At 46.8% G+C, this 26,865-nt stretch overlaps 2 protein-coding genes across 6 annotated transcripts in view; one reads left to right on the forward strand and one right to left on the reverse strand.

Annotated features, from left to right (window-relative positions):
* Nucleotides 1–26,865, forward strand: part of LOC105567611 (probable RNA methyltransferase CG11342) — a 60,996-nt gene that overhangs the window by 2,227 nt on the left and 31,904 nt on the right. Inside the window, exon 1 of one of the 3 annotated variants that reach the window (XM_012022596.1) lies at nt 26,123–26,200. The exons of the other annotated variants lie outside the window; for them this stretch is intronic. The gene's annotated coding sequence lies outside the window, so the exon portion shown is untranslated. Of the gene's footprint in view, nt 1–26,122; nt 26,201–26,865 lie in introns of those variants that run through there. 3 annotated transcript variants of the gene reach the window in all.
* On the reverse strand, nt 1,088–26,812 carry LOC105567612 (tribbles homolog 2). Of its 3 annotated transcripts, none has more exons than XM_012022598.1 (4): nt 26,334–26,812; nt 16,123–16,864; nt 11,796–12,097; nt 1,088–4,775 (listed from the first exon to the last, which is right to left on the reverse strand). In XM_012022598.1, the coding sequence occupies exons 2-4, from the start codon at nt 16,447–16,449 to the stop codon at nt 4,316–4,318; spliced, it is 1,089 nt and encodes a 362-aa protein (XP_011877988.1). In that variant the 5' UTR covers nt 16,450–16,864; nt 26,334–26,812; the 3' UTR covers nt 1,088–4,315. The 3 variants fall into 3 exon arrangements, with proteins under 3 accessions (XP_011877988.1, XP_011877990.1, XP_011877989.1); XM_012022600.1 differs by lacking the exon at nt 26,334–26,812 and adding an exon at nt 25,657–26,030; XM_012022599.1 differs by lacking the exon at nt 26,334–26,812 and adding an exon at nt 17,654–18,474.

A 26,865-nucleotide genomic window follows, 5' to 3' on the forward strand; every position in this document is an offset into this window, starting at 1 on the left:
ATAAATTTTTCGAGTTAAAATTTTTTCTTAATTAACTTCTCGTTGTACGTAACTTTTCGCTACGATCGACGCTCGTATATAATTCAAATCATACGTAACATCTGTCGGTGACGATAACGAACCGACTATGGAAGGAATTTTCTTCCTTCCTGATCTCTGGTCAAAATGACCAGACTATATGGCCAGGAGCAACGTAAAGTATGTTCAATCTGGCCCAACAAAAAAAGATTGGATTACAAGGTAAGTGGTCAATATTGGCCACTCTTGGAGTATGTAAGGTGATAAATGAAATAATTTGATTTCTTTTCGTTTGTCAAAATTCGGGTGGGTTAATCTTCTTTATACACATATTCTCGCATATGTGCGAGGTTGATAAAATTAAATCCTAACCGCGTGCGTATTATAATCGCGTCGCGGTTTTAACGAAAAACTTGTAGGTTCATTAAGTTGAAACGCGGGTAGATAAGAAAAACGGATAGGTAGAACCATAAGTATATAAAAATAGGGGTAGTTAGGGATTGAGGTAGGCAGGGACAGGGGGACACAACTCGATAACTGTTCAATATTAACGACGTTCACGCCGGTAATATCTCTTTTTTAGAAAGGAATTCCGATTACTTACCACTCTGCACCAATGTGGATTTCCATATTCTCTCAATAGAGATACATCTAATGAAATGAATCTTATACACTATCCCCCTATTGCGATTTCAGAGTTATGAGTCGTTTAGGCCATTTGCTTTTTCCTGTTTTTTTTCTGTCCTGGAGTCTAATCGATCTTAGCCTCTTGATAAACTATACTTAATTTTCCTTTGCGTCAAAGTTATTTTTATGAGTTGCAATGTCAAACAGAAGAAAAGTTGCGTAAGTGATTTGCACAATTCACGCAACTTGATGAAAAGGAACTTGAAATTATCACATTTTGTATCTCGCAAGTGTTCATTAAAAAAAATCTAGTTAATCTGAGAAATATCGCATCTTACATCAATAATTCTTTAATTTAATTTAATAACAGCGTATAATATCGATCGTCGTCCACGGACGTGAGAGAGCCGAAAAGCAAGTTGTAAACTAAGAAAAGACATCGTTCTTCGTCGTAAACGTCATTTTATTTTACCTATGTACAGAAACGAAATTTCCCTTAAACGCACCTAGACAATGATTGAATACAATAGGATGAAATCGCGTCGAACTTATGTACAAATTAAACGTCGATGGATGCGCCGCGGCGTTTTGTACCCTGACTGAGAACGATACGAGAAGGAATCAGCACCGGGGTATCGTGCCCCGTTGCGGTGCGCGAATATTATAAAATAAAAAGGAAAAGAGGAGTCTCTCTCTCTCTCTCTCTCTCTCTCTCTCTCTTACTCTCTTCACTCTCGCGGAAGTTACAAAAGAGCTCGCATAGGTAGGTAGACAGGTATCTTTAAAAACAAGAACACATGGTACTTTCGTCGAACGCGAAGGGCCAAGGTAAGAATTGAGTCGCAGTCACGATCGACAACTCCGTCATCCTTGGGCTTCTCTTCCCCAATCCTGATGCCGAGACTAAAAGTTCTACGAGCCACGAGAAACGTCTCGTTGTCGCCCGACGCGAATCTGATTCAAGCTTTACGTACATGAGGCTGAACTTTGCATAAACAATCCAAGATGATTCTCATGCCTAGAGCAATGTTCCTTGAAAGCGCTGTTCGGCGAAACAAACGGCGTTCTGCAAACATTGTTGTTACAGATGCAATTTCCGTCAAAGTTAAACTATAAATCTTCCGAAATATTTAAATTAATGAATTTTGATCCGCATTCTAAAGTTATTTGGTGACATTAAAGAACTTGTTTTCACCTTCGCACAAGTTTCGTAGTTTAAACGGGATCGAAAAGGACTGTTTCTAATCAATCTCGTCTATGTGAGATGGCGGTTTTAATCGGTTGCTTTTAGTTCTAAAGTTAGTCTCGCGACTCCATTTCAGAAGTGCTGTTTTGGGCAGATCTATCGACGACTGCAGCGTCGATATTTCTTTGTCTAACTGCATCTTTACTTAACATTGATACTGATGTATCTACAACATGATTAAACCCACCATAATGCAAAGAGTGAAAGGTAACTTCATCAAGATTTTATGCTACCTGACATTGATACGAATGAGAATCTTAATGTCTATCTTGGAATTTTATTCTCATAATTGACTTAATAACAGTTTCTACTAGTAGCCGAGAATCGTTCGTAGTTCTATGTCAATCGGAAAGCTTTACTCAAGAAAAATATCCTCAAAGCAGAACGCGCAGCCTCATGCGCCTAAACTGATACGAAAACGTCGATCGTTCGCTTCGTTCACTTTTGTAAATCGGAACCTAGTGAGCTGTACATATATCGCGCAAGCGATGACTTTAGAGGTCTGAGTCAGAAGAGAATAAATCTTGTCTCTGATTCACACACTAGAAAGTTACTCTATCTGAAAACATTGCCATTGATGAACACATTTATAATTTCTTGGTTACTCCGTCGTGCGAGTAATCCAGAAGCGTATTCTTTTATTGTTCTTAAGTTAGAAATTCACTGTTCAACGTATTTACGTTTTCTCTAATAAAGTTAATTGTATAGGCCACACGTCCAAGCAGTCTTGAACTTTCTAGGCAATGTTTTCAGGTTGGAGAATGAAGTGTTTTCGCGGTGAAACGAGAAATATCCCTTCCTTCGATGTCCGCCTAATATATTTGATTGACTCCGTAATATAATGATGATAGGTAAACGGGTTTGCAGGAAGAATGAGTCAGAGTTTAGATTAAAAACTCGTTTTTTTTAAAATTCGTTCGACTTGCTCTAGTAACGTTTGGTCGTCATTAGGCGTCATTTGTTCTCACGCCGAATCAATGTACTTTCTCTTCTGTCTGCGTCAGTTTTTAACTTTGAATCCGACTCAATCTCTGATCCCATTCATATATATATTCATCGCTTTATACTATCCACTATACTATACAAAGCTCACCGGTTGTACTCGAACTTACATGTAGATTTCACGTCTCTCTTGCTCGCATTTACATAACTGTTTGCAACGGATTCGCCGGTACAGCGTGAAAAATCGTCCCGTGTAGATACGCGACGCGAAATATCGAGAAAGGTCGAGGATTTACTCGGGTATGCCTAGCGCACAATACAAACATCGAATTCGATCGTTTACAATAATTAATGTACATGGACTTCAGAGACAGATGACCGCAAGTAACCGCATAACGCTTATGAAACAACCTGTATATATTTCGTATCACATACGTCGCTCAGAATCTGTCAGATTCTATCACAAGAGGGATTCGCGCGCGTGCGCGTACGCGCGCGAATGTATTCTGTACGCAACAAGGCGGTGATATTTCTTGGACCGGTAATGGCAATGTTTCTCGAATCTAGGATTCTATTATTAGCCGATAGAGACTTTTTAGAGACTAATCACTTGCGTCACGTTGCCTCCGAAATTGCCAGCGGAGAATGACCAAAATCGGGACGCGCTATTTTACAGAGGAGCCCCTCAATTACTTTCGCTGTTCGGTGCTTCGACCACGAGTTGCCTCTAGACTAGAGTGAGCTTATCTTTAACGAAACGTAATATCATCTTATTCAAGGTGTCAACTTTGACCGTTCAACTCGCAGGTGACAGCAGTTGAACGAGGAAAATAATCTCGGGCATTGTTACTCAGGATAGAGACTTTGGTTACTCTCCCCTACGTAAATGTTCCTTCGAGAACGATTACTCTCGTCTCACGTTAGTATGCTCTATCTTCGAAACTTAATCTAGGCCGTCCCTCGCCGGCGAAAAGACAAGGACCCAACATCCTTCAACTGTACTTGGCCGCGACGATTGATTCGATTTTTCGATCCAAGTTGAAGACTGCTCGACTCGAATTCTATGTGAGCGATACATGTAAATTCAGCTGCCGTTAACACATTGGCTGCCAGAATATGTATGTATTTCTCAAATTGCAAATCTTTTGGAAGATAGCTTTTTTTTTTGCACAAAATATTGCTCTTTCGATAACAGTTCCGAATGAAATCCCTTTCTCGTATTCGCGTTCTTTTCCAATCTTGTGAAATATATGTATAAGATCGTTTCGCTTTTCGCCTTGGAGCTTATCCGCTATTCTCTACGGGCACAGCCAATGTGTTAAGAGAAAATCGTCTTGTCCACCTTCCTCTTTTGATTGTGCTAACTCCCCCCCTCTCGGCCGGAGGACTCGATCCGGCTGTCGGCGCGAGAGAAGCACTAGGATGAGAGAGAGTGATGCCGTCACGCGCGGAATAATGATCCTTCCCCCGAAAGAGAGAGAGTCAGTCTTGTTGAGGATTAATAGATAGCTCTGGTACGACTTGGTCCTGGCACGAGGACCTGCTGCCGGACGTAGGTGTGTATAACCGCAGCGGCTTCGACAGCCACGGGTGCAGCGGCACGTCCTCGGCGTACGGTCGCTCGGACGGCTCCTTTCGCAGCAGCGAGCGGATCAGGCACTTGGCGCGCGGGCTCAGGCCCTCCGGCACGGCGAACAGGCCGCGCGAGATCTTGGCGAAGAGGGACGCGTGCTCGGCGTCGTTGAACGGATAACGGCCCACCAACATCGTGTACAGCAGCACGCCCAGCGACCAGATGTCCGCCGCCTTGCCGGAATAGGCGCGTCCGGAGCGCAGCACTTCCGGCGCGACATACGCCGGGCAGCCGCGCCGGTCGGTCAGCTTGTCGTCATCGTTCTCCACGATCACCGCGTCCTCGAGGCTCTCCAGGCGAAGCCGCGTTCTGAAAAGAAGAAACGTGCCCGAGTGAACAACAAATTCAAGTCAGGATTGCAGTAACCGATTTCACGCTATTTGCCATTGTCTTCGAGATAATCGAATATCCCTATCCATTTATCCGTACCTTCCCCCAGCTCTCTCTTTCTCTCTCTCTCTTTCTCTCTATCCGTTTAGCTTTAATTTATCTAGCTTTTGAGATGTGAAAAAAATCATTCAATAGCCGGTGGGCGTCTACCAGGACGAACCCAGATACCGAGAAGACTAAAAGACCGTCTTTCTCTCTTTCTCTCTCTCTCGGAGGAGGAGGAGGAGGAGGAGGAGAGCCACGGGATAGCGCATTAAATGTTGCAAAAGATTTACAATCTTTTTCCTCTCGGCGTCGTGTGAAATTCGCTCTGCGTGTCTCGGACACGCGTTACGCCAAGCCCTGCATTTATTATCGACCGGTTGCGATCTCGCTCTCGAGCCCGCGAACTAGAAACCGAGGATCGTGCAATCTTTTAAAGTGCGCGCGCGCGCGTACTTTAAGTGCGCGCCCGAAGGCAAGGTATTTCAATTTAGCAAGAGGACACCGCGATTGAGCCATCGTTCTCAGCCGTCGTCGTCGTCGGAATAAGGCACGACGAGAGGACCGGGGAGTGAAACAGAGACAGATATGGATAGGTAGAGAGTGAAAGAAAGAGAAGAGAGCGCTGCGCTGGCCAGCCGCTGCGTTGATCAACCTGCAACGCGGAAGTCGCGCGTGTACGTAATATTCTTGGCTCTTGGGTAACTTCTGAGCTCTCCTTCGACACGAGTTCTCGTATTCTCGCCCACGACGTTCGGCCGGGAAGGGGCAGCGCGCACGGGAAAGCGCCCGCGTATTCCAGATCATACGCTCCTACAGAAACAGAAGTCACACATTTCTGTACTTGTCGCTCCCTCGAGTCGTTCATCAGTAACAAAGATATCTTTGTAGCCGAATACATTTCAGAAAGACAATTTTCTCTTTTCCTTCGAGTTATTCACCGCAGAGATATATTTTAGCCCCGTCCTATATACTTCAGAGTTAGCTTAGAATTAGTTTTTTTTCATTCAAAGTATACTTTCCAAAAGTCAGTGCATTATTAACTGTGAACCAGGGAATGTTCACCGTTTTCAGTGATGATCCACCGATTGACTTTTAGGGAGTGCACGAAGAGAATGTGCTCTTCAAATTTACCCCGAGAGACATGTAATCGTGGGACGATATGGTACTTTCAAGACTTTTATGAGAGTTTTTTGAAGTCTACCATACATTCTACTAGTAAAATGTATGATATTATACAATTTCCAAATACTCATAAAATTCTTCGAAATGCCACGTTGTCCCACGGTCACGTGATTTTCGGGATAAATTTTAAGATTCTCTCTGTGTACAGTTTCGTCAGTTTGACTAAGCACGCACCTACGTTTTACTCTTACTGTTTAATGGATTTTTAATCCATCCATTTGTTACTTTAGAATTACTGAACTGACGGTCCCGTTTATTACAAAAATTCGTGTAAAAGATGCGTCCAATACAAAAGTATTGTTGAAAGAGACAAATCTCGTTTATGTTAAATCAAAATTACACTTGTTGGGAAATGGGGTTTTCGCCGGTAAAGGCTCGCGCTGATTTTATACCAATTTACCATCGATACAACATTGTTATCTCGTAAATGTATCGTGACTAGAAACTTTTCGTCGCGAGCGGACAATCGAAGGAAATTTCTAACAAGAGAAACGTCTGTTGATTAAAATAATAAGATCCCAGCCAAGTTACACAACGTAATCCGTTATATTCTCGGAAAGGCGTGTCGAAGTTGAATCGCTCTTCAATAAAGCCGTCAGCGCATCGAGAATCGAGACTCGAGAGCGCATTTCGGAAGAGCGAGAGAAAGAGAGAGAGACGGAAGCGCGCCTTCGGTGAACGCACGCGAGAGAGTCGTTACACGATCTTGACAATCCGTACGAGTGTCAATGGCCTCTTCTCTCTCACGAGCAAATGAATCGAACGGACGCGATGGCACGCTAGGCCATTCGCGATGAACCAAACGCGGCCGCCGCAGAGAGAGAGAGATGCTGATAGCGAGAGGGAAAGAGAGAAAGAGAGAGAGAGAGAGGGGCATCGCACAGCTTTCTTCGCAAACTTTCACCCGTTCGCCGGTCGCGTAGCACGATATTGCTCCGGGTTCAAGAACCCCTCGGCGCGGCGGATACTAGGCGCGATGCGATTTCTTGGACGGCTCGTGAAATTTTACGGACGTCCAGGGAGCGAAACGTCGGCCTCCTCCGGAGTTGTCAAAACGCGAGTGACTCTCGCTTCTTCCGTCGACGTTACAAGTCGCGCGGCTGAATTCTCCGAAGGAGAGACGCTGATATCGCGCGAATCTCGTTAATCAGCGAGATCAATCGGCCGACCGCGCTCGCAGACGCGGCAAATTGATGCGCCTCCAATGGCAAGGTGGATCTTGTCTCGGGATTATTTTCGTCCCGCGATTATATTTAATCTTCGCGTCGAGGAAAACTTGCCGGAATTAAACGGCTACGTAAATACGCAAAGTTATCTTGGCGAGCCAAGTCACCCGTCCTGGACGTAGAGAAACTGTGTGTTTTTTTTAAAATAATTGATAACTTATTCTCTAAAGCGGCCATCCTATAATTTACGTTAGACTTGAGATATAGTTCGTAGTTGCAAAACGGACAATTGCATTACCAGTGGATTACACGGATGTGCGCGTGCGAAATGCCCGAATACAGGTCTCAGGTCAACGTCTCGGATTTACAGTTTCAAGAATAGAGAGTGTCTCGGGCGCGCGCGAGTAGCGATGGGATTAAGTGTCTTACAAGTAGGTGCGAGTTCGTCGGCGTAGTTTCGAGCGTTCTACGATTATTTCAACGGTTAAGGCTGTACTTCAAGTGTACTCGAGTCTATACGAAATGTATTCGAGCTCTACATGAATACTTCGAAAAACAAGAGTGTTACTTTCAAGTAGAGACCCGAACTTGGATCAATCGTGTTCGAATCTTACGAGTTCTTTAATAGAAATTTCAGGCGAAGCCTGATGTGTCTGTGTGCATTTATTACATTTACATAATAACATGTATATTATAACAATATAACACATGTTCGAGTGCTGCTCGTAAAAGATTCGAGTTACGATAGAATCTATTTGCACGGAGAGAATTTTCTCTAAAAATCTATCTTGAAAATCACGTAATTGTGGGACAACAGGGCACTTCGAAGAATTTTTATGAAAATGTTTTGAAATTTTATCATATATTTCACTAGTAATTATAGAGGAAAGTCCCATAATATGAGATAGCGGAGTTTCTCCTAAATTACTAGGCACCATCTGTTGGTTCCACCATAAATTTATTGCCCTTGGAGTGAAATCTGTTTAGTGGAAAATAGATCGTGTTATCATTGCGAAAAAAGATTTGTGATTGAATTTGGACGTTGAAAACCTACTATCTCATAATAGAGGACTTTCCTCTACTAGTAAAATGTGTAGTAAAATTTCAGGAAACTCTCATACAGTTGTTCAAAATGCCATGTTGTCCCACGATTACGTGATTGTCAGGGTAAATTTTAAGAAAAAATTCTCTTCGTGTGTGGGTAATTATTTTAAAATTGAAACCAATTAATCGGGACTTGATTACGTCGCAACTGCAGTGCAGTGAAATATTATTTCTTACGAATATCACTCGAAAATCCCAGAAAGTGAAACTCGATCATCGGATTTTTAAGTACATATTGAACTTGATCCCGTCCCCGGGTTCTCGGGCGCAAGACTCAAACGAGACCGATGATTTCACTCGCGGGGATCATTAACCTCGCGAGTGACGATCCCGCCGATTGAATTCGGCGCCGAAGTGGACCAGCTCGGTGCTGTTGCGAAACGCGATGCGTGGCGTAGAAAGAGAGAAATCCGGCCACGAGATGGCATCGTGCATTTCACCGAGATAGAGACCCTGCAATCAGAGACTGGCCGTAAGAATTCGTCAAATTCCCTACGATCGTAGAATCGTAGAAGAGTGAGTTGGCCTATGTTTCTCTCTCATTCGCGGGAATTTGACGAACTCTTATGGCCAGTCTCTGATTACAGGGTCTCTACACCGAGAGCTAAATGCTACTCCGTTGACACCGTCAACGATGACAACGACGGCGCGCGTTTTCTGAGTCTAAATATTCTATGCCAACGAGACACGTGCGTGACGTATTTAGCCATGATCATCAAGTCGAGCTCGCATACGCCAAAGCGCATCCGGGAAAAGGCTGATTTGATCGCCTTAATCCGCCCATTGTCGGCCGATGAGGTAAAGAGAAACCCACGCGGGAGACTCTGGCAAGCGAGACGGAATGCGCGGAGAACTTGGCGAACTTTCAGAAAGGGAGAGAGAGATGCATTCGAAACCGGTGAGATTGCAAGTGATTTTCTCTCAAAGTCGCAGGATTTGTGGAAGACCAGGCGGATCGATTTATCACATTGGTCAAGCTAGGATACAACGATTCAAGTTCTCGGCAGCTTCATTCGATAATCAAGTATTACCGAAAACTATTCCATTCAGAGCCACGCCGAATCCCGCGCGTTATCGCGCCCGATTACTCAAGGAAGGCGCGAAACTCCTTGGAGAAAGGGAGGGTGAGACCACCACGTGCCGTCTCGGATGTCGGCCGCGCCGCGCCGCGCCGGTGGAACCGAGCCGAGCCGAGCCACGCGTTTCCTAATTATACCGACGTTTCAAAACCCCGCAGCAGCCGATGAACCAATATGCTTTTCTGGCTTGCAACATTCCCCGGACTCTCCTTATTCTTACGTACGCGCGCGCGCGGGAGCAGCAGCTCGCCGCGCGATAGGAATGCGATTGGCCAACAACGGACCCGACATACGAGTCGATCTCCCGATCGCCGGCGTAACACCGTGCACGACACACACGCCCGGCCTGGCTCGGCTCGACCTGACTCCGATCGGTCGTTGCCTGCACGCGGGCTGCGCGCTGCCTTCCGCACGTGGGTGTGCGTCGTGTGTCGTATATCGCGGAACGAGCAGATAACGTTGCGCGAACGAGCTTCGCAAACACACCCTAAATCACGACTCGGCGCGATCTAATGAAATCCTGCGGAGATACAAGCGAGAGCGATCGTTCCTATTGTTCGTAACTCGTGAAGATTTGCAAGCAGTTTGTCCGTGATCGCCGGCGGTTTTGCACCTGTTTGAGTCTGGAGATGTTGCGAGCTATTGGTACGCGAGTCGAATTTCTATGATTCGAAAAGTTCTAGATCGTGCGATTCGTAGATATTGTCGGTTTTATAAAGTCATATTTCCCGTTAACAAGCAAAACGGTAGTCGTGTTAACAGATACATTTAGGTCCGGTTTCGTCAACGTTGTTTAGCTGTGAGCTTAGCTTAATTCGTTCTTCGTCTCTTTCCAACTGTTACTTTAGAAAGAGACAAACGTGAATTAAGCTAAGATCAAAGTTAGTCTGGTGAAACCGGGCCTTAATGGTTCATTGATGCATCGCTGCTCATTGAGCGGCTACAAAATGTCGGTTCGTATCTCTGGGTCGAAACTGAAGAGTACCGATAATAAAATTAATTATATTATTTTATCTTAATTACTACGTGTGTAAATGGACCGATACTACATTCGAGTATTTTAATAATTGATCTGCGATTCCTCGCCCAGTCGCTACCACGGCATTAAATTAAGTATATTTGTTTTTTATTAAGTATATTTAAATACGGTTTTTTTTACTGTAAAACTAATTTGCATTATGTAATCGATATTATTTTTTCACATCAAGATATTCTCTTATTGTCCACGTTACAATTTAATCCACGTTACGACAATAATTATATTGCTAATTATAAAAACGATATTTCAACGAGTCGACATAAAAAAAATCCTCCACTCGCACATCTCTATTTGAGTCGAACTTCACGTAACTTTTGACTTCGCACTTTGTCGCAAACGGGACAGCTTCGTTATATCTCTTGCCTCTGTTCAGAGAAATTACAGGCTTCTGGGATCATAAACTAGACATGGCTTGTATAACGATTTGAGTTATGGCATATTTAACTTGAACGATTGATATCGCGCCAACGAGAGCGATTGATATCAATCAACCAATATGCTTCCTCCTCTAATCGATATGTTATACAGATACAGAGTCACACGTGTTCTTGAATGAGTTTACTTTAACTGAGTTTTCAGGCAATGATCGATATACTGGCAAGATGTAAAAACCGCGTCTCGATACGCGATACACCTACGTGTACATTTTAGAGAAACGCGCTCTCCCTTCTGCAAGCGAGTGCACAATGCCACGCGATCCGCGACGAATTGGCTGATATTGATTTCATTTCCATATTCGCTCGTACTTCTTTCTAGCACTCGGGAACAGAGAGGTCACTCGTACGAGAAAAACACTCGGGGCAATCGATTTCCCCTTCACTCGGAAAAGCGAGCGCGTGCCCTGCGCTATCGATACCTTCGCTTCGATCCGGATGTGTGTCACTTATCAGCTTTCAGTAAAGCGCCGCGGGAAAGATGCTCCGGTTTCGATAAGGCCTTTCCTCACGTGTTATCGGCGACAATTTATGTCGTTATCCATATCGCAATTGCAAAATAACAAGTGTTGCAAAAATATAAGCAACCGGAAATAAAAAACTGATAACGCGAAAGAAAGTTCATATCCTCCCTAACGTTTCCATATTTTTGGAAATAACGCAAGACGATCGAATTCATATCCTCGACAGAGACATAAATCGTAAAGACTCGATTTCGAGAGTGACTTGGACGAAACCCAAACGTAATCGATTAATTCAAAACGGTACGCTTATCTACAGTAAAATTTCTCGCCCGCGATTCAAGTTCTCTCTTCATGTGTCCAACAGCAATTAATAATTCCACGTGAACGAAGTACTTATAGATATTACTCGATAAGTTAACCGTCGATTAAGTTAATCTAGAATTCGGCCCAAGTCACTCTGAACGCTGGACCGGGGAGGATTCTCACCTCGCTTCGTCGGCGAAGACAAACTTCCGGAGCTTGAGGTCCCTCAACACGACCCCGTACTCGTGACACGTCGCCACGGCCCTGGCCGCCTGCCGGAAGAGCCGCCTCGCCTCGGGCTCGCGCAGCCTCCTGCGTGCCCTTACGTAGGCGTGCAGGTCACCGTGGTGGCCCTCCAAGAGGAGATAGCGCCGGCCTCCAGGTGCCTCCACCACGCCGGCCACGCCGCTCGCCGCGCCGGTGCCCTCCAGACGAAGGTGGGCTTGCAGCAACGCCTCGCAACCTTTGTCGCCCACGGTCAGCGCCTGCAATCCGGAAATGCAACGGAGTCAGCAACAAAGACGATATTCAGGTGCCCGCGCGCCGTTAAAAACGTCGGTTAAAAACAATGCCGAAAATAGACTCCGGAGATGGGAACAGGTTTCATTCCTAATTGGAATTAGCAATCGCGATTTTCTAATTGATACGATCTTCATCATCGCTGGGTCTGATATTCCCGAGAAGTCTCTATTCTTGAAATGGGTGTCCAATATTTTTCCGTAGCAGCGCGAAACGACGGATGTTCCTGCCGTTTAACAAGCATTCTTGACAGGAACCCGATACCGGCTGTACCATGGTCGATTTCGGTACGGGTGGAAATGAATTTTATCATTCAACGAGCTTAAATTATTCCAAGCGGATATCCTCGAGAAAGCGATACTCACCTCGCATCTTTAAATGACGATTATTAAGATATGTGACTTTATCTAGTCATGCTGTCGTGCAACGTCGAACGAGGTTGATAAAATCCGCTCCATTTCTCCTAATTGTTTTAATTAACGACCGGGTTCGATGTACCAGATATCGAGGTACTTTAATGCGCTGCATAATTATGCCACGAGCCTGGCATAACATTGATTATAATTAATCCTCGACGTAATGCAAAATAATAGAAAATAAAAAGTAGATAAAAAAAAGATAAGGATACGATCGATATAGCTGCAGATCTGCGGGTGCATTATTTATAGACAATATTTCTTGCTGACCTGTGCCTCGGTAAAAAGTCTTTGCGTCATGAAACCTACATACGGCAAACGAAATCGTCGATCACCTTTGAAACTCCGCTCGTCCAGCTGTTCATCTCTCTGGCTCGTGTCGAAAGCTGACACCGTTTCGACATTCGAGTCTCATTAGTTTAATAAGAGCACCGTGCATTCTTTACGAAATCGCCCCGATCGGCCATCGAACGCCGCTTTTGTAATGCTCCCGTAATTCAGAAAACGCGCCGAAAAACCTGCTCGCGGTTTTTGGTAAAATCGTGAGGACAATCGGCTCTTTTCAGGCAAACTCAACGAAGCTACCTAAAATTCTCGGTAACTTATCAAGCGCGTAATAAATGACGTATTAATTTCCTCTTACTCACTTTACGGAGAAACCGTTTCAGCGCGGATTCATCTCAATTTTATCGGCTGAAGCTTTGCGAATGTGAAACGAAACGATTAAAAATGACGCGTTCTATTTATGCGCGTCCTTATCGCCAACTATATCGAAGAGCTCATTGGCTTTGAATCTGGTACTCGCGACTCGCCGCGTTCCCCGAAATAACTGTGTGACCCCTATTTTTTTTTGTTCCTTCGAAATCACAATCCCGGCTCGCGAAACGCGGACACGCTTGCGAAAGCGTGCGTCGCGCGACGCTCTCTCGTGCGCGATTGTCAATTAAATTAAACGGCCGCGACTTTAGAAACGATTATGAATAACGGACAAGCGTAGTGGCGATACGCGACGGATGTGCGAGGCGAGAGAGGTGACACAGCCTTGTGTTTGTTCGCAACGCCGATGATGTAAGCGGCTCATTGTATAACGCGCGGCGATTGTAAAATGTTAATGGAAAGGCGACGGGGGAGGAGGGCGCGCGTCCACGTGCCGGTCCGCGGTGCGCGTTATTACGCGACAGCTCCCTTCGGCGGCGACTCGCGAAAAAAAAAGGGGGAAAAGGAGCGGCGAGAGGGAGAGAGAGAAACGCGGAACGTTGAAATCCTTCCGATCGCCGATACGAAATTCCGAGATACGCGGACGCGATAAGGCCGCGGGTAAGACATAAATAAACATAAACGCGGCCGAAGAACAGGAAGCGGCTTGCACGCGCGCGTGTTACGTTTGCATACGTACTTTGCGCGCTGGTCTAACGTAACGAGGCGTCCGGCCGCCCCTCGCCGCTCGTTGTCGATGCAAAACGTTGAAATTCAGATAGGAAGCCGCGATTTCGCGAGACTTTCGACCTGAGCAGAAAGACTGTCGTTACCGTTCACGATTTCGTCGTAAGACGTAAGTGTCGGGAGTCGACGCACAGATTGTCGTAGACGTAGGTCGCATTCATCGAATCCATTGTATCGCGTAGGCGACATACGTCTACGACAATCCTTTGCACGACGACTCACGTCTTACGACGGAATCGTGAACGGTTACGACAATCTTTCCGCTCAGGCCCTCATTCATTGTGTCGCGAGGCGACATACGTCCACGACAATTCTTTGCGCCTGTTCTACGATACGTCGTATGTCGCTGTCGGATGTCCGAACGTGGCGAAGAAATTGAAAAGAAATGTTCTCATTGGAGCATCGGCTACTTCTCGACTTCCAACACCGGCTTACGTCTTGCGAAGGAATCGTAAACGGTTACGACATTCTTTCTGTTCAAACCCTTTCCCGTTGTGCGGCGCGTTTGACAAGGGTCGCGCGGAGAATCCGGCTTGATTGCCGGAATAATGGCGCGTTGAAAGAGAAAACCCGCCGGGAGCTGTTCAGCTCGTCGCCCTCCGATGCTCGAAACGATTCGGTTTCGCGACGCGAACCGAGCGAGTATCTTAACGGAAATCGTTGCTCTCTCTCTCTCTCTCTCTCTCTCTCTCTCTCTCTCTCTCTCTCTTTCTCTTCTCTTGTCCCGTCAATTAGGGAAAGAGGCCGTCTAGATAAGGATTAATTGAGTCTTCCTCGAGGAAGTTGTAAACGTTTCCCAGACGAGCAGCGCGGCGGCCGCTCGGTTGCGTCGTCGTCGATCTCGCAACGAGCTTCACGGTGGAAGCTTCGATCGACCCGAACATTAGCGGACCGTTACGTCCGTATGCTCCTATTATATAACGCCACGGCAGTTGGATGGAAACTCGGCAGCTGCAGTGCGCCGCGGATGCATCCACGTGCGATGGCCGCCGCGCCGTCGCCTTTATACGCCGCGCCAGTGCCGCATTATACGGCAAGAGGCTAATTTGTGATATTGCCATCGGGTATTGCGATACCCCGCTTATTTATCGCGTTAACCATTTGTGCCATTGTTACTACATAAGAATGCCCGCGCGGAATATCAATTTTCGTCCAAATAATTAAATTTTTATCTTAATTCCCCCGACGCGTTAAGAAAACAATATCTGGGGCAAGCAATATACGGGGAAAGAATCTTCTCTTAAAATTTACCCTGAAAATTCATGTAATCGTGGAACAACGTGGCATTTCGAAGAATTTTATAAGTTGTTTACTAGTAAAATGTATGGTAAAATTTCACAAGACCCTCATGAAATTTTTCAAAATGCCGCAGATCTTCAGGGTAAATTTTAAGAGAAAATTCGTGTAGTATAAAAACATCTTAAAATTATCGTATGCTAATTAACAACATATTATTGCTAATGGAAGAAGTTATTGTATAATATTGCAATGTATTAGGGAATATATTGGGAATATATTGAGGGAAGCAAAAAGATGAGTATACAACTCATAGCTTTCATGGGCAATGAGAAGCACATTCAACAAAAAGCTCGCCCCGATCATTCGTCAAATTTTTTTACTCGGCTGTCTCAAAGTTGGGCCACTGTAAACCGGAGTCAAGTGTCCTGTGGTATGTGTCCGAGAAAAAACCGCCAGTTTTATTAACCGAAGCCGCTGAAGGCGTTAATCAAGCATCAATGACGATCTCTGGTCTAGAACCGTTTTTTTTCCTTTCACTCTCTGTGATGATATACTAAAATAAATATTTCTCGTTCGTTACACACCCACGTTCAGAAAGCTTGAGAAAAGGCCAAAACAAATTTTTATAGCGCAACTTTTCACTTCAACATTATGGTATTATATTTACTGTTAGACATTTTTCTCGAAATGGAATCTTGTGACATACATTCCCCTTGCGTGGAAATACCAAAATACACTCTTGGCCAATTCACGCTGATAAGTTGCCGATACTGCGAATTTGTAGCGAACGACTTGTACTAGTCAAGATTGACAGAAGAGACTTTTAAACTATCCCACCTCGAGCCGAGGCGATAAAAATGATAAATCGGCCCTCAAGGATCTCAGGTACTGACCTTGGCGGCGAGTTGCTGACCGTTTTTCACGTTGAGGCACTGATAAAGAGCGCTACCCTCGGTCGGACCAAGAAGCAGGAATCGATCCCCCAGTACGGTCGGGCTCGTGTGATGGTCTCGAGCCGCGACCGACTCGCATCTCGGGAGGACGCCCGGCGGCACCACCGAGCTGTTCTCGTTCTCGCTGGCCGGCTGCTGCTGCTGTTGCTGCGGCGACGGCTGCTGATGGACGACGTCCTGACCACCGTTAGGACCGACCACGTACTTGCCATTGTTGCTGCGGATCGGTACTGGCAGATGCAGTGGATGCTGCCTGGCCACTCTCATGTTGCACGCAAACACACGGTCACGCACGCACGCCCGCACGCACGTACGTACACGCACACACCCGGCGTGTACGGTCACTCGACGCAGCCGTTAACGGCGTTCTTCTTAGTATCGTGTCCCGTGGTCCACGCGACGCAGGGGGATTACAGTGAGATGCGCTGAACACACTTCGCGTCACTGGATATTACGAATCGTGTATCCGACATTTGTGGTGTATATACAAGAGCACGGAGAGTACGGCGGGTTCCGCGAGATGATCGGCTGATCTAAGCTCTAGCGCGTTAACTATTAGTTAGAAATATCACTTGTGCTTTTGGTGACCCGCGCAGTTTCGTTTCGCAGTGTTGCTGCGCTGGGTCCTTGGACGGAGAGAGATCTTCATGGGTTATCAGTCGGTCGCTCCCGAGAGCTGATCCTGTAACACGAAGAGGAGCGATTATTGTAGCGACACGGCCGGTTATCTCGGGAGTTTATGGAGAAAGTGCGGATTCGCGCTTTGCATGCCACTCTTTCGTGTCAAAATGCGAAGCTACGCAAGTCTATCTCGATGTATTTGCCACTACTGTCTCTTTTCTGTAAATCCGAGGCGTGAGATGCTCTTAACGCCATTGCGTAACAGTTTGCAATATAACGCACGTCTAGTAATATCTTGCAATTGCATCCAACGTGATTTTCGTATTGGAGAACCGGTACTGAAAACCATACGTTCAGTACAAATGTTTAGTGTCACAGTTTCGAGCGCGGAAATACCGGATCGCGTTCTCCTCACAAGACCTCACGTACTTGGGCTCATCAGTTTTGACGAAAAAATTTCTACGAGTAATTTTTATGAGTTTCATCCAGTAAAGTTCTTTTGCCAAACCGTGAGATGCAATTGCATTTTCGGAATTTGCAGAAAAGAAAACTCATGATTTAACGTAAACGCACGTGCGTCAGGCATATACATTGCTGAGTTCTATTCCGATGACGCACAGTGGTGCAACAGGAAGAGCTACCACTCTCTCACATTTGTGGAGACACGAATTCGAGTACTTTAGACATTTTTTCTTATTTTATATCGTCGACCTAATTAGAAAAATTCTAACTCCAATTTTTTACAGGATTGAGAGATTTATTTCGGCCAATTTATCTTGATATTTTGCGCCGTTTAGAAAAATTGTGAAACAACGTTTCATAAAAAAATTTAAAATCTTGAAAAACAAACCTTCTAATCCCCTACTGATTCTCCCACCTCCTAACTCCATGGTTATCCGAAGTTACGATTTGGTGAGTTGGGTTTTCTAGTTAGGCCGACGATATGTATGAAAGTGTTAAATACATTTTGAAAATACACAATCGTCATCCTCTAAATCATTAGAGAATACTTCACTGGGCGAAAACTACTCTTAAGAAAGTTTTCCTCAAACTCGGTGAACCTAAGTAATCCGTGCTCGTGGAATTTTCCTCATTTTATATGAAAGTGAAGTACAATTTGAAAATACACAATCGTCATTCTCTAGTTTCTTAGAGAATACTTCACTGGGCGAAAGCTACTCCTAAGAAATTTCATCTCAAACTCGGTGAATCTAAGTAATCCGTGCTTCGTGGAATTTTCCTCATTTTATATGAAAGTGAAGTACAATTTGAAAATACAGAATCGTCATTCTCTAGTTTCTTCGAGAATACTTCACTGGACGAAAGCTACTCGTAAAAGTCAGGTGCCTTTGTCAGAGAGACAAAGCCGCGCTACATCTTTCTCATTATAAAAAAAAAGAGGGAGAAGACGTCTCCGGCAATTCGCGCAGGTGGCCCTGGCCAAAATAGCAGGAGAGGCATGGCGCACCTACACCACAATTACGCCCACGCGTCGCCACGCACACACGTCGTCCGCGCGACGTCCCAACGTGACATCGGCGACGCGGCGTACAATAGTTCCCGTCCGCGGGGAGTCCGTAATATGATTCACGGACAATTTCAAAATACGTTTCGACATTCCCGCGCTTCGTGCGCAATTCCCTACGCGACCGAGAGGAGAGGGGAGGGAGGTTCCGTAAGGTCAGGGGTATTCGCGCCGGGGTACAGGGACGGCGATGGCGACGAGTCTCGCGGCTGCCCCGAGCCAATTTCCGGCCGTGTCGCGAACGTCGATCATGTCACTCCAATTGCGTCACGTAAACGCGAGTATCCCATTTTTTTTTTTTTAGAACGTGCGGAGACGGATGTCAATCGTCCTCCACGAATTTAGAGAGTGAATGCAAATCTATCCGAAAGCCGCGAGAGAAAGCGAGTCGCTGTGCGCTCGCTTTCCATGCGTATGCAAAAGTTACGGCTGAAGCGGCCAAGACGGAGAGAGTGAGACTCGATCTATTCCTACAACTTGACGAAGGTTTGTGTAATTTTTCCGATACATTGAATTGAGCGCATCGCTTTCGTCCCGAGGTGTCGGACGCGTCTTCGCGGACCGGCCGGCACTGGACCGGACGGACGAAAGCAACCGGCGACGAGGGAAATTACGTGACGGCTTTATGAATGATCGGATGGAAAGAGGAGGCGGGCGGCATGGCACACACACGCACACGTGACCGGCGACGATCGCGTGGACGCGAAACGCGGCGCGATCGCTCGCGAAAGGAGGATGTCCCTCCCTCCCTCTCGCTCCCCCTCTCGCCCCCGGCCCCTTTTTCGACGGACCGAGTACGGTCGAATTTATTCGAGACCGCCTGAAATAGTAACGGGCCGCTCGACGATCCGCTCGCGCGATGACTCACGCGCGTAATTTTATCGCTAAATGCCTTTCCCCTCCCCCGCGCCCTCTTCTCCACCCTTGCCCCCGCCGCCGCCGCCATCCCCCGATAAGTGTCGATGACACGCCATTGATCCGCGATGTTTACAAAACAATGCACTCGCGCCTCGGCGCATCGTCGAAATCCGTGGTCGCGCGAGAGCGAGCGCACTTGGCTCTCCGCGGATCAACCGCGCGCAGGACTCGTATACGCCGAGCCCGGGGTGCCAGCGTTGCTTCCCCCCTGTTCAAGTTTCGCCTGTCGACCGATCAAACGCCCGGGTTTGTACTCCGATATGGGAATCTCGTTTCACGGCGCGCAAACATTCAGTCAGCCTTTATAATCCAGCTCCGAGAGCATTCTCCTCTTTCGAGCGTTGTCGAGTCATCGAGACACTCGAGGGTTGTGTTTCCACTTCCTCTCGGTATTACTGACAGTATTACTGAAATGGCTGCTCCCAATTAAATCAGTACTCCCAATGCACCCAGAAAAGTCTCCTCGAAATCAAATGTTCTTTCAATGTTGACCTTACTGGACTATTGTTTAATTTCTAAGAAACGACTCCTCTACACTGAAAAAAATTTCTGGTTGAATATGGACGAATCAGATAATTCCTTTAGGATTTACCAGAATTTCTTTAGGATTTACCAGAATTTCTGTAGGATTACAGGAATTCTGGTAAATCCTAAAGGAATTATCTGATTCGTCCATATTCAACCAGAAATTTTTTTCAGTGTACCTTAACCAAGATTCTATTTTATTGAGATCGGAATCTCTAAGAGAATTCAAATCTATTTCTTCAAATTTAGCAAATGTTTTGGTAGAAGCGAATAAAAATTTAGTACATTCCAAGAACATGCACTGAAAAAAAATCTGGTAGATTCAACCAGTCGTCTGTTAGAAAATGGACGAATCAGAATTCCCTTTAGGATTTACCAGAATTCCTTTAGGATTTACCATGAAAGATATGTCATAACCAGAAGTTTGGTAGACTTCACTACAAATCTGGTAAATCCTAAAGGGAATTCTGATTCGTCCATTTTCTAACAGACGACTGGTTGAATCTACCAGATTTTTTTTCCAGTGTGGTTTTAACGTATCTCATTTGTTTAACCGAAATCTTTTTTCTGGGTGCAGTCCCGAGCATTCGGTATCAAAGAAAAGGTGCGGATGGTGGCGTTTAGAAAAAGTATAACCGCTATGTTATTACGAAGGATACCGGGGTTGCATTTGGGAACGATTTTCTCAGAAAACTGAATCTCAGTAATGGCGTCCAGTGCTGAGGGAGAGGAAATGGGAACACACCCGCGATTGCACTGAGAAAAAAGTCTTTGAACATTTATTTGTGTCATATAATGTTTATTTCACTGAAAATGGCGAATGTGCGAGCGAGGGTGAACATCGGCACTCGCGGTGAAGAAGGGCAAGTGTCTGCGAGGATGTTTTTTTTTTTCGATTAAAACCGCGGCAAATTTGGGGAAAGTCGATCGGACGAAAGTAGAGCTCCGTACGGTCTGTCGCGCTTCCAGTCGCCGGGTCGACGCGGCCCCTCGATTAGCGCCCCTCTTCGAATTGTATTATACATTCCCATCCGCATGACCGTTCGGAATCGCCGATTCAAGATATGCAAATGTCGCGCGAGTGTCCTTGAGGAAGCTCCTCGAAGCGTGCAACCGGCGTGTCGCGTACGATTATTCTTCACGCGATTATTCGTTGCGCAGCGCGGAGTCCGTCTTTCAGCTCGACCAAAAAAAAAAAGCCGAATTCGATTCCACGTAAAATTACATTTCCGCGATCTCATTAACCGCAACGACGCCGGAAATGACTGTTTCAGCAAAATATTTCCCCACTTTTTCCATCTCGATCCTTCAATTATAATAAACGACTGTAAACTTTACTCCGCGTGTGATTAGGTTTTATTTTCTGGAAATACGTACCTCGGCTCGATTACGTTAGTTAATTAAAGAAGAGAAACTAGGATTACTAAGCGGTCATTGTTCTTGTTCACTTGTGAGGAATTACAGCGAATTAGCGGCAACAATTAACGTCTCGACAATAATGATCGACAAGGCCGTACACGAGGACCAGTGTTTCTGGAACAGATTACCGATGGGAAGATCGGTCTACTGCGAAATATTACACCGATCTAGATTGTGCAAGATAAAGATCGATAGTATAGACTCGATAGAATAAGGTAAATTCAGCGAATTATCTGCACGAGGCGTAATTCGAAGTTGCAATTCAATCAGCGCAAAATCTGCGCGATTACGTTGTAGCGAGGAGAAAAGTCCGAGTTTTTACAGTAACGGACGTCCGGCATTGTAATACCTGGGATTCACACGCGCTATTCTCAGCGGCCGGTATCCGCATCAGAATTTTTTTTTTTGCGACGAACAACCTTGGCGATTGGGCAAGAATAGCTATCGCGGACAATTTTCGACGGCGACATTGCTCAATGCCGCCTGTTTACGTGCCGGCGTATCGTATCGTAACGTATCGTTTGAAAATCATATATCACTCGCGCGGCAGATGCTGACTGGCGATACTTCGCGGCCTCCTCCATTACGATATCTACGCACTTGCGCAAAAGCCGACAACACCAACGCAACGACGGGTCTCCTCGCTCCAAAGATCAGGGCTGCTTCATGCAGCAACGTGATCTCCCCTGCTTCCTCTTCTCCCGTCTCACCTATCTCTCTCGCGCGCTCTTTCTCTCTCTCTCTCTTTCTCTCTTTCTTTCTCTCCCGCTCTCCCGTCTCTCCCCGTCACATAGCCGTTTCCTCTTCGTCGCGCGATACGAAACGAGATGACGAGGTAACGTCGGTTTTATCATCGCCGAGGATTCTCCTCGAGGCGGAAAGCGGCCCGCTATCTGCAATCACGTGGATACCGCGATAGTTGCGAGGTCAACGCCGTATCGACAGGTGAACGTGCCCGGGGGGGCGTCGATTAAAGGGGCACTTTTCCCCCTGAGATATCGCGCCGCGATGACCCGACGGCAGCGACGTCCGGCAAGCCTGACCTGAGCGATTTTTCCCTGAATCCGGTATTAATCGTCGCCGAGTATTTCAAAATTACAAGACCGATAACTCCAGACTGAACTAAAGACCATTTTTTCTTGTTTACACTTTTAACCTCAATTTTCTCAAAAACCTGACATTTCGCTGTTGAATTCGGATTCAGTGGCCAAAATCTATGGAAAACGATGCGTCTCATCCATGTTGCAATTTTTTAATTGTCAACCCGTGTAATCTTTGTACCGAATTAATTTGTCTTCAAGTTTCGTCGATACGTTTAAAACCGTTTAGACACTAACATCCTGTCTTGGCTCTTATATCCTTTATTCCTTCGAAGTGTGATTTCACGTCAGAGCCCTATGAATTTTATTCTTAAACAATTTTTATTCAAGCACGTCACATTTTTTAAAGAAAGTACGTCATGTTTTTAAATGTACTAGGACTTGTATAATTATAATTTTGTAAATTCAACCTGAGGTGGGCGGAAAAGTGGACGGAAGGAACGCGCGTAAATTTAAAATCTAGGCGCGCGAAACCTGGAATCCGCGGGTGGCGACCTTGCGTCCCTCAAAAGGGAGCGCGCGAAGGCTGATGAAAAAAAAATATACACGGCCGCTAATACGCGATAAGGACCGACAACACGCGGCGCAAATTACATCATTCCCTCCGAAGGAAATGATGTAATCTTTATTGTGCGTTAAGCTACAAATTCAAATTCGTTACGCATGAATAGAAGTCCGGCGCAGGCCTTTCTACGGCTCTTTTCTCTCCCTCGCACACGCATGTCTGAATACGAAAGAAGTGCGACAAGTTTTTCTTTCGCCCCGTTGCACCGGAAGCTCCGTCATTCTTATATACATCCTTATTAGCCTTGATCTTAACCCACAGAAGATCCATGGCCACAAAAATATATAATGTTCGCGCGAAACAGGAGGCGAGTCCTTCTGTCGCGGCAGAATTTGAAGAAAGAAGGCGCCTCCGATTATAAAACCGAGCGCGAGAGAATCGGAGCCAACGGGACGGGTCTCGTGAGACGATTTAGCCGGCAGGTGCGCGAACTCCTCGGGGCATTGTCGAGGTCTTGCCCGCCCCTCCCCGCCGCCCCTTCCTACGTTCTCCCAAATGAAACGCGCGTATCTGACGAAATCGCGAGCTCGGAATTAGTAAAGTGTTGCGTTCGCCGCTGCCGCCGCCGCCGCCGCCGTCGCCGCGTGTGTCGAAACGATACGCGCGATATACCAGCCGACCCACACAATCGCGGCCGACACACGCGCCTCACGTACACATGTAGCGTACGCTACAGAGATATCCTTCGGTAAGGTCAAAATGGCGGAGAATTGCACGATTGTCGCGCTCGCGCGCGAGGGCGATATTGCGGGCACCGTTTGCATTAATAGCGGCGCAACCGTACGTGACGCAAGCTCGCGAAATATGTAAATTGCCTAACAGCTCCGCCGCGCTCCCGTTTACATCGTAAACGCGACCCCCCGCCGCGCCGCTCGGTTTCGCCCCCCACCCGCGCAGCATCCACGCGGTCCATCTCGCGGAATCCCGCTCCGGGAAAGCCTCCAGCCCGACCACTTCCGGCGTCGGGGATTGGAAAAAGATGGATCTCGCGTCGCGTCGCGTCGGCTGCCGCCGGAACAAACGGGGATTGTTTGCTCCGGTGGCTTACGCGAAATGTAAACTCGCTGTGATCTCTACCGGTTTTTAGTGCCCGCGTCAAATCGCTCATTCAACGTAAATACGCTCATTCAGTGCGCGACCGAGCGCGCGCGTGCGCTGACTCAGTAGAAATAAACAACGAGAGGAGGAAAAACCGTTTGTGCCCGTGCGATAAACGCTGGAAGGCGTATACTTAAAGAGGCATATACGTATAGTATTGTACTTAAAGATGAAAGCGTGGATTTGAATATAAAAAGAAAACGCGAACCTTGGAAAAGTTTCGAGAGACAGCTCCGATGCAATTAGCGGTGAATCGAGTAACAGGGAAACCACTCGTTAAGAGCAAAAGCTACACGTAAAGAAAGCCGAATCACGAGCAGAACTTAGCTCATCAGAAGAAAACGTATCCATTCCTCGACATTACTCATAATTAACGGGTGAATTCGCACGAACGTTACCCAACCCTTTAAGCCTAATCCACCATGTGCTCTCCGCATCTAGAGACGCTCTATTTTATATAAACAAGTTAAAACGCTTACAACGTTTGCCGATAACGCACCATTGTGCAATGTGTAATATAGAGGAAATATTGCGAGATAGGCTTCTAATATGCGATAGCAGGTTTTCAACGTCCAAATTCGATCGTGAATCTTTCTTCGACGATCTAAAAATGAACTTTCCAGATTTTACTCCAAGGGCAATAAATTTATGGCGGGAGCAACAGATGATGCCTATTAATTTAGCCGAAACCCTGCTTCATAATAGGGGACTTTCTTCTACATTTTACCAACTTGCGCAGTTTTTAAGCGCATTTACCGACTGCAAGGTGGAATGTTTCTAGACGCAAAGAGCACGTTGCAGATTAGGCTTCGATTACACTGGCGGTGTACAAACGTATATCCCACCGCGCGCAATTGCGCAAATATTTCTCGCGTGGCGCAGGCGAATGTTTAATCTAATTACATCAGACCAAAGGAAAAAAAAGGCCGACTTTTCATCTCGCAACTGGAACTCTTATCAAAATTCGGAGTACAAAACTGCATTCCGCGGGATTTCGTCAGTGCGGTCGAGGCTTAAAAGCACATTCGAGCTTCACTGACGTACGCACGAATTCCTTTGACGTTTTTCCGACGACGTCACTGACCCAACCTATGAGCCGGCCTTATCAGGAAGTGATTGCGATCCGGATTCATGGAACCATTATGAAATTCAGCCAGTCGACGCTGGCTTCTCGCGGCGGGAGATACGCTTAAAAGCCTCGCGAGATGCGATAAATGCGACATTACGTTTGCGATAACTTTTTGTGCGTTGACTTCCGACACACGGTTACAACAATCTTTCACAAGCCCTAAAGGGCGAATCAGACTAGCGATTGTCGACCCGGATTTGACTGGGATTGGCGAGTGTCTTCCAGTCAATGAGAGTCGATTAGATCGCTGGCTGCTTTGCTCTCATTGGCTAGAGAACAATCGCCAATCGCCAGTCCAATCCGCGTCGATAATTGCTAGTCTGATTCTCTTAAATTACATTTGTCGTACAAATTTTTTAAGCGTGTTGATCGGCTGCTGAATAAAAAGTTTCTGGATACTCGAGAATCTTACCACCCTGCAGCCAGTCAACACGCTTAAAAAAAACTTGTCGTACGACAAATGTAATATTGGACTAGGTATACTTTTGATGTGCTTTTAACCAATCGCAGAGCCGTATTAGCCTCTTAAGACAACACTTGGGATGATTTTGAAATAAGAATAGACTACGCGTACCGGCCTAAGAGTGCCTAGTCGTAGACGTAAGACGGAGGAAAACTCAAGCCGTATAGACTTTCACGACTTTCAAGTTGTTCTCCGCCTTATCGTACGTCCACGACCGAGGTAGTCGCGGGCATTTACGGATCGTTCTCCGCTATCAGCCTTTCTCGGGTACCCGCGCTGCCGAGTTCCGTCACTCGAGGATCGGGCTCTTTCGATTATCGGCCACGGACGCGCGAAAGTAGCACGGCGACGGAAACGTGGCGCGCGGGGGCGCCCGCGGGTCAGATGATCGGTCGTCGCCGACGACCTGGGCAAGCGCGCCGAAGGCGTAAACGCGCGCGATAGCGCAGAACAGCGGTGGGCACTGCACTTTGCACTGGAGCAGCGCGACATCGCGCACGTCGGGCGGCCAGCGCGAACGACGGAGTACACAAGCACTCTGGCGGCGAGGGGGAGGGGCTGTCGTCGCTACTCTCCGTCGTTCCCACCCCGCCCCTCGCGGAAGGCATCTCCCGTAGTATTCCGCGGTCGATAGCGCGTTTCCTGCGAGTCAGGGGTAGGTTGTACAACACACGCGCTCGACGATGCGCGGGTCGCCCCCGTCTCGTCGGGCGTATCTATCTTTTTCTTTATTCCCCGCTCCCGCCCCCGTCGCCGATCCCCGGCCACGCGGAGAAACAGAACTTTACCTTCGTGTCGTTTTCCTTGGTGTAGCCGTGCGTCGTTCCTGAACCGGTGGGGGGAGTGGAACGATGGACGTCCGCAGGCGGCACCGCGACGAGGGGTGCGATCGAGCGCGATTGCTACGATCGGCCTCGGAGTCTTCTTCTTCTTTCACTTGTTCCTTTTCTTCTTGGCTCACTTCTCGGCTGCCGCGTCGACGAGGTCGCGGGCGCGACGCGTCGGTTCGCTGCTATTCGTTAACGAAACGCGGCCGTGGAGACTTGTCACCGCGACGGGCCTCCCGGGGACGCGAGGGCGAGCGAGAGAGAATGACAGAGAGAGAGAGAGAGACACAAAGAAAGAAAGAGAGAGCGTGCGCGAGAGGAGAGAGACTCGTGTGGTATCCGCGCAACGGACGGTCCAACGTTTGGGCCGGCCCACCGCTCAGAAACGACGGCGGCAGCTAAGCGAGCAAGCATAGACCGACGTCGCCATCGTGCAGCTGACAACTGCGAGCTGGCGGACGAGCAAGCGTGAATGTAACCGTCCGGGCGCGAA

This window comes from Vollenhovia emeryi, unplaced genomic scaffold, assembly GCF_000949405.1.
Source record: "Vollenhovia emeryi isolate VEMERY1.0 unplaced genomic scaffold, V.emery_V1.0 DF939136.1, whole genome shotgun sequence".
NCBI classification, from domain to species: Eukaryota; Metazoa; Arthropoda; class Insecta; order Hymenoptera; family Formicidae; genus Vollenhovia; species Vollenhovia emeryi.

Coding starts and splice junctions, on each gene's coding strand:
- LOC105567612 (XM_012022598.1), bottom strand. CDS start 16,449: ATGAGAGTGGCCAGGCAGCATCCACTGCATCTGCCAGTACCGATCCGC. Junction 12,098..16,122: donor GTCAGCAACTCGCCGCCAAG/GTCAGTACCTGA, acceptor TCCGGATTGCAG/GCGCTGACCGTGGGCGACAA. Junction 4,776..11,795: donor GTCTTCGCCGACGAAGCGAG/GTGAGAATCCTC, acceptor TCTTCTTTTCAG/AACGCGGCTTCGCCTGGAGA.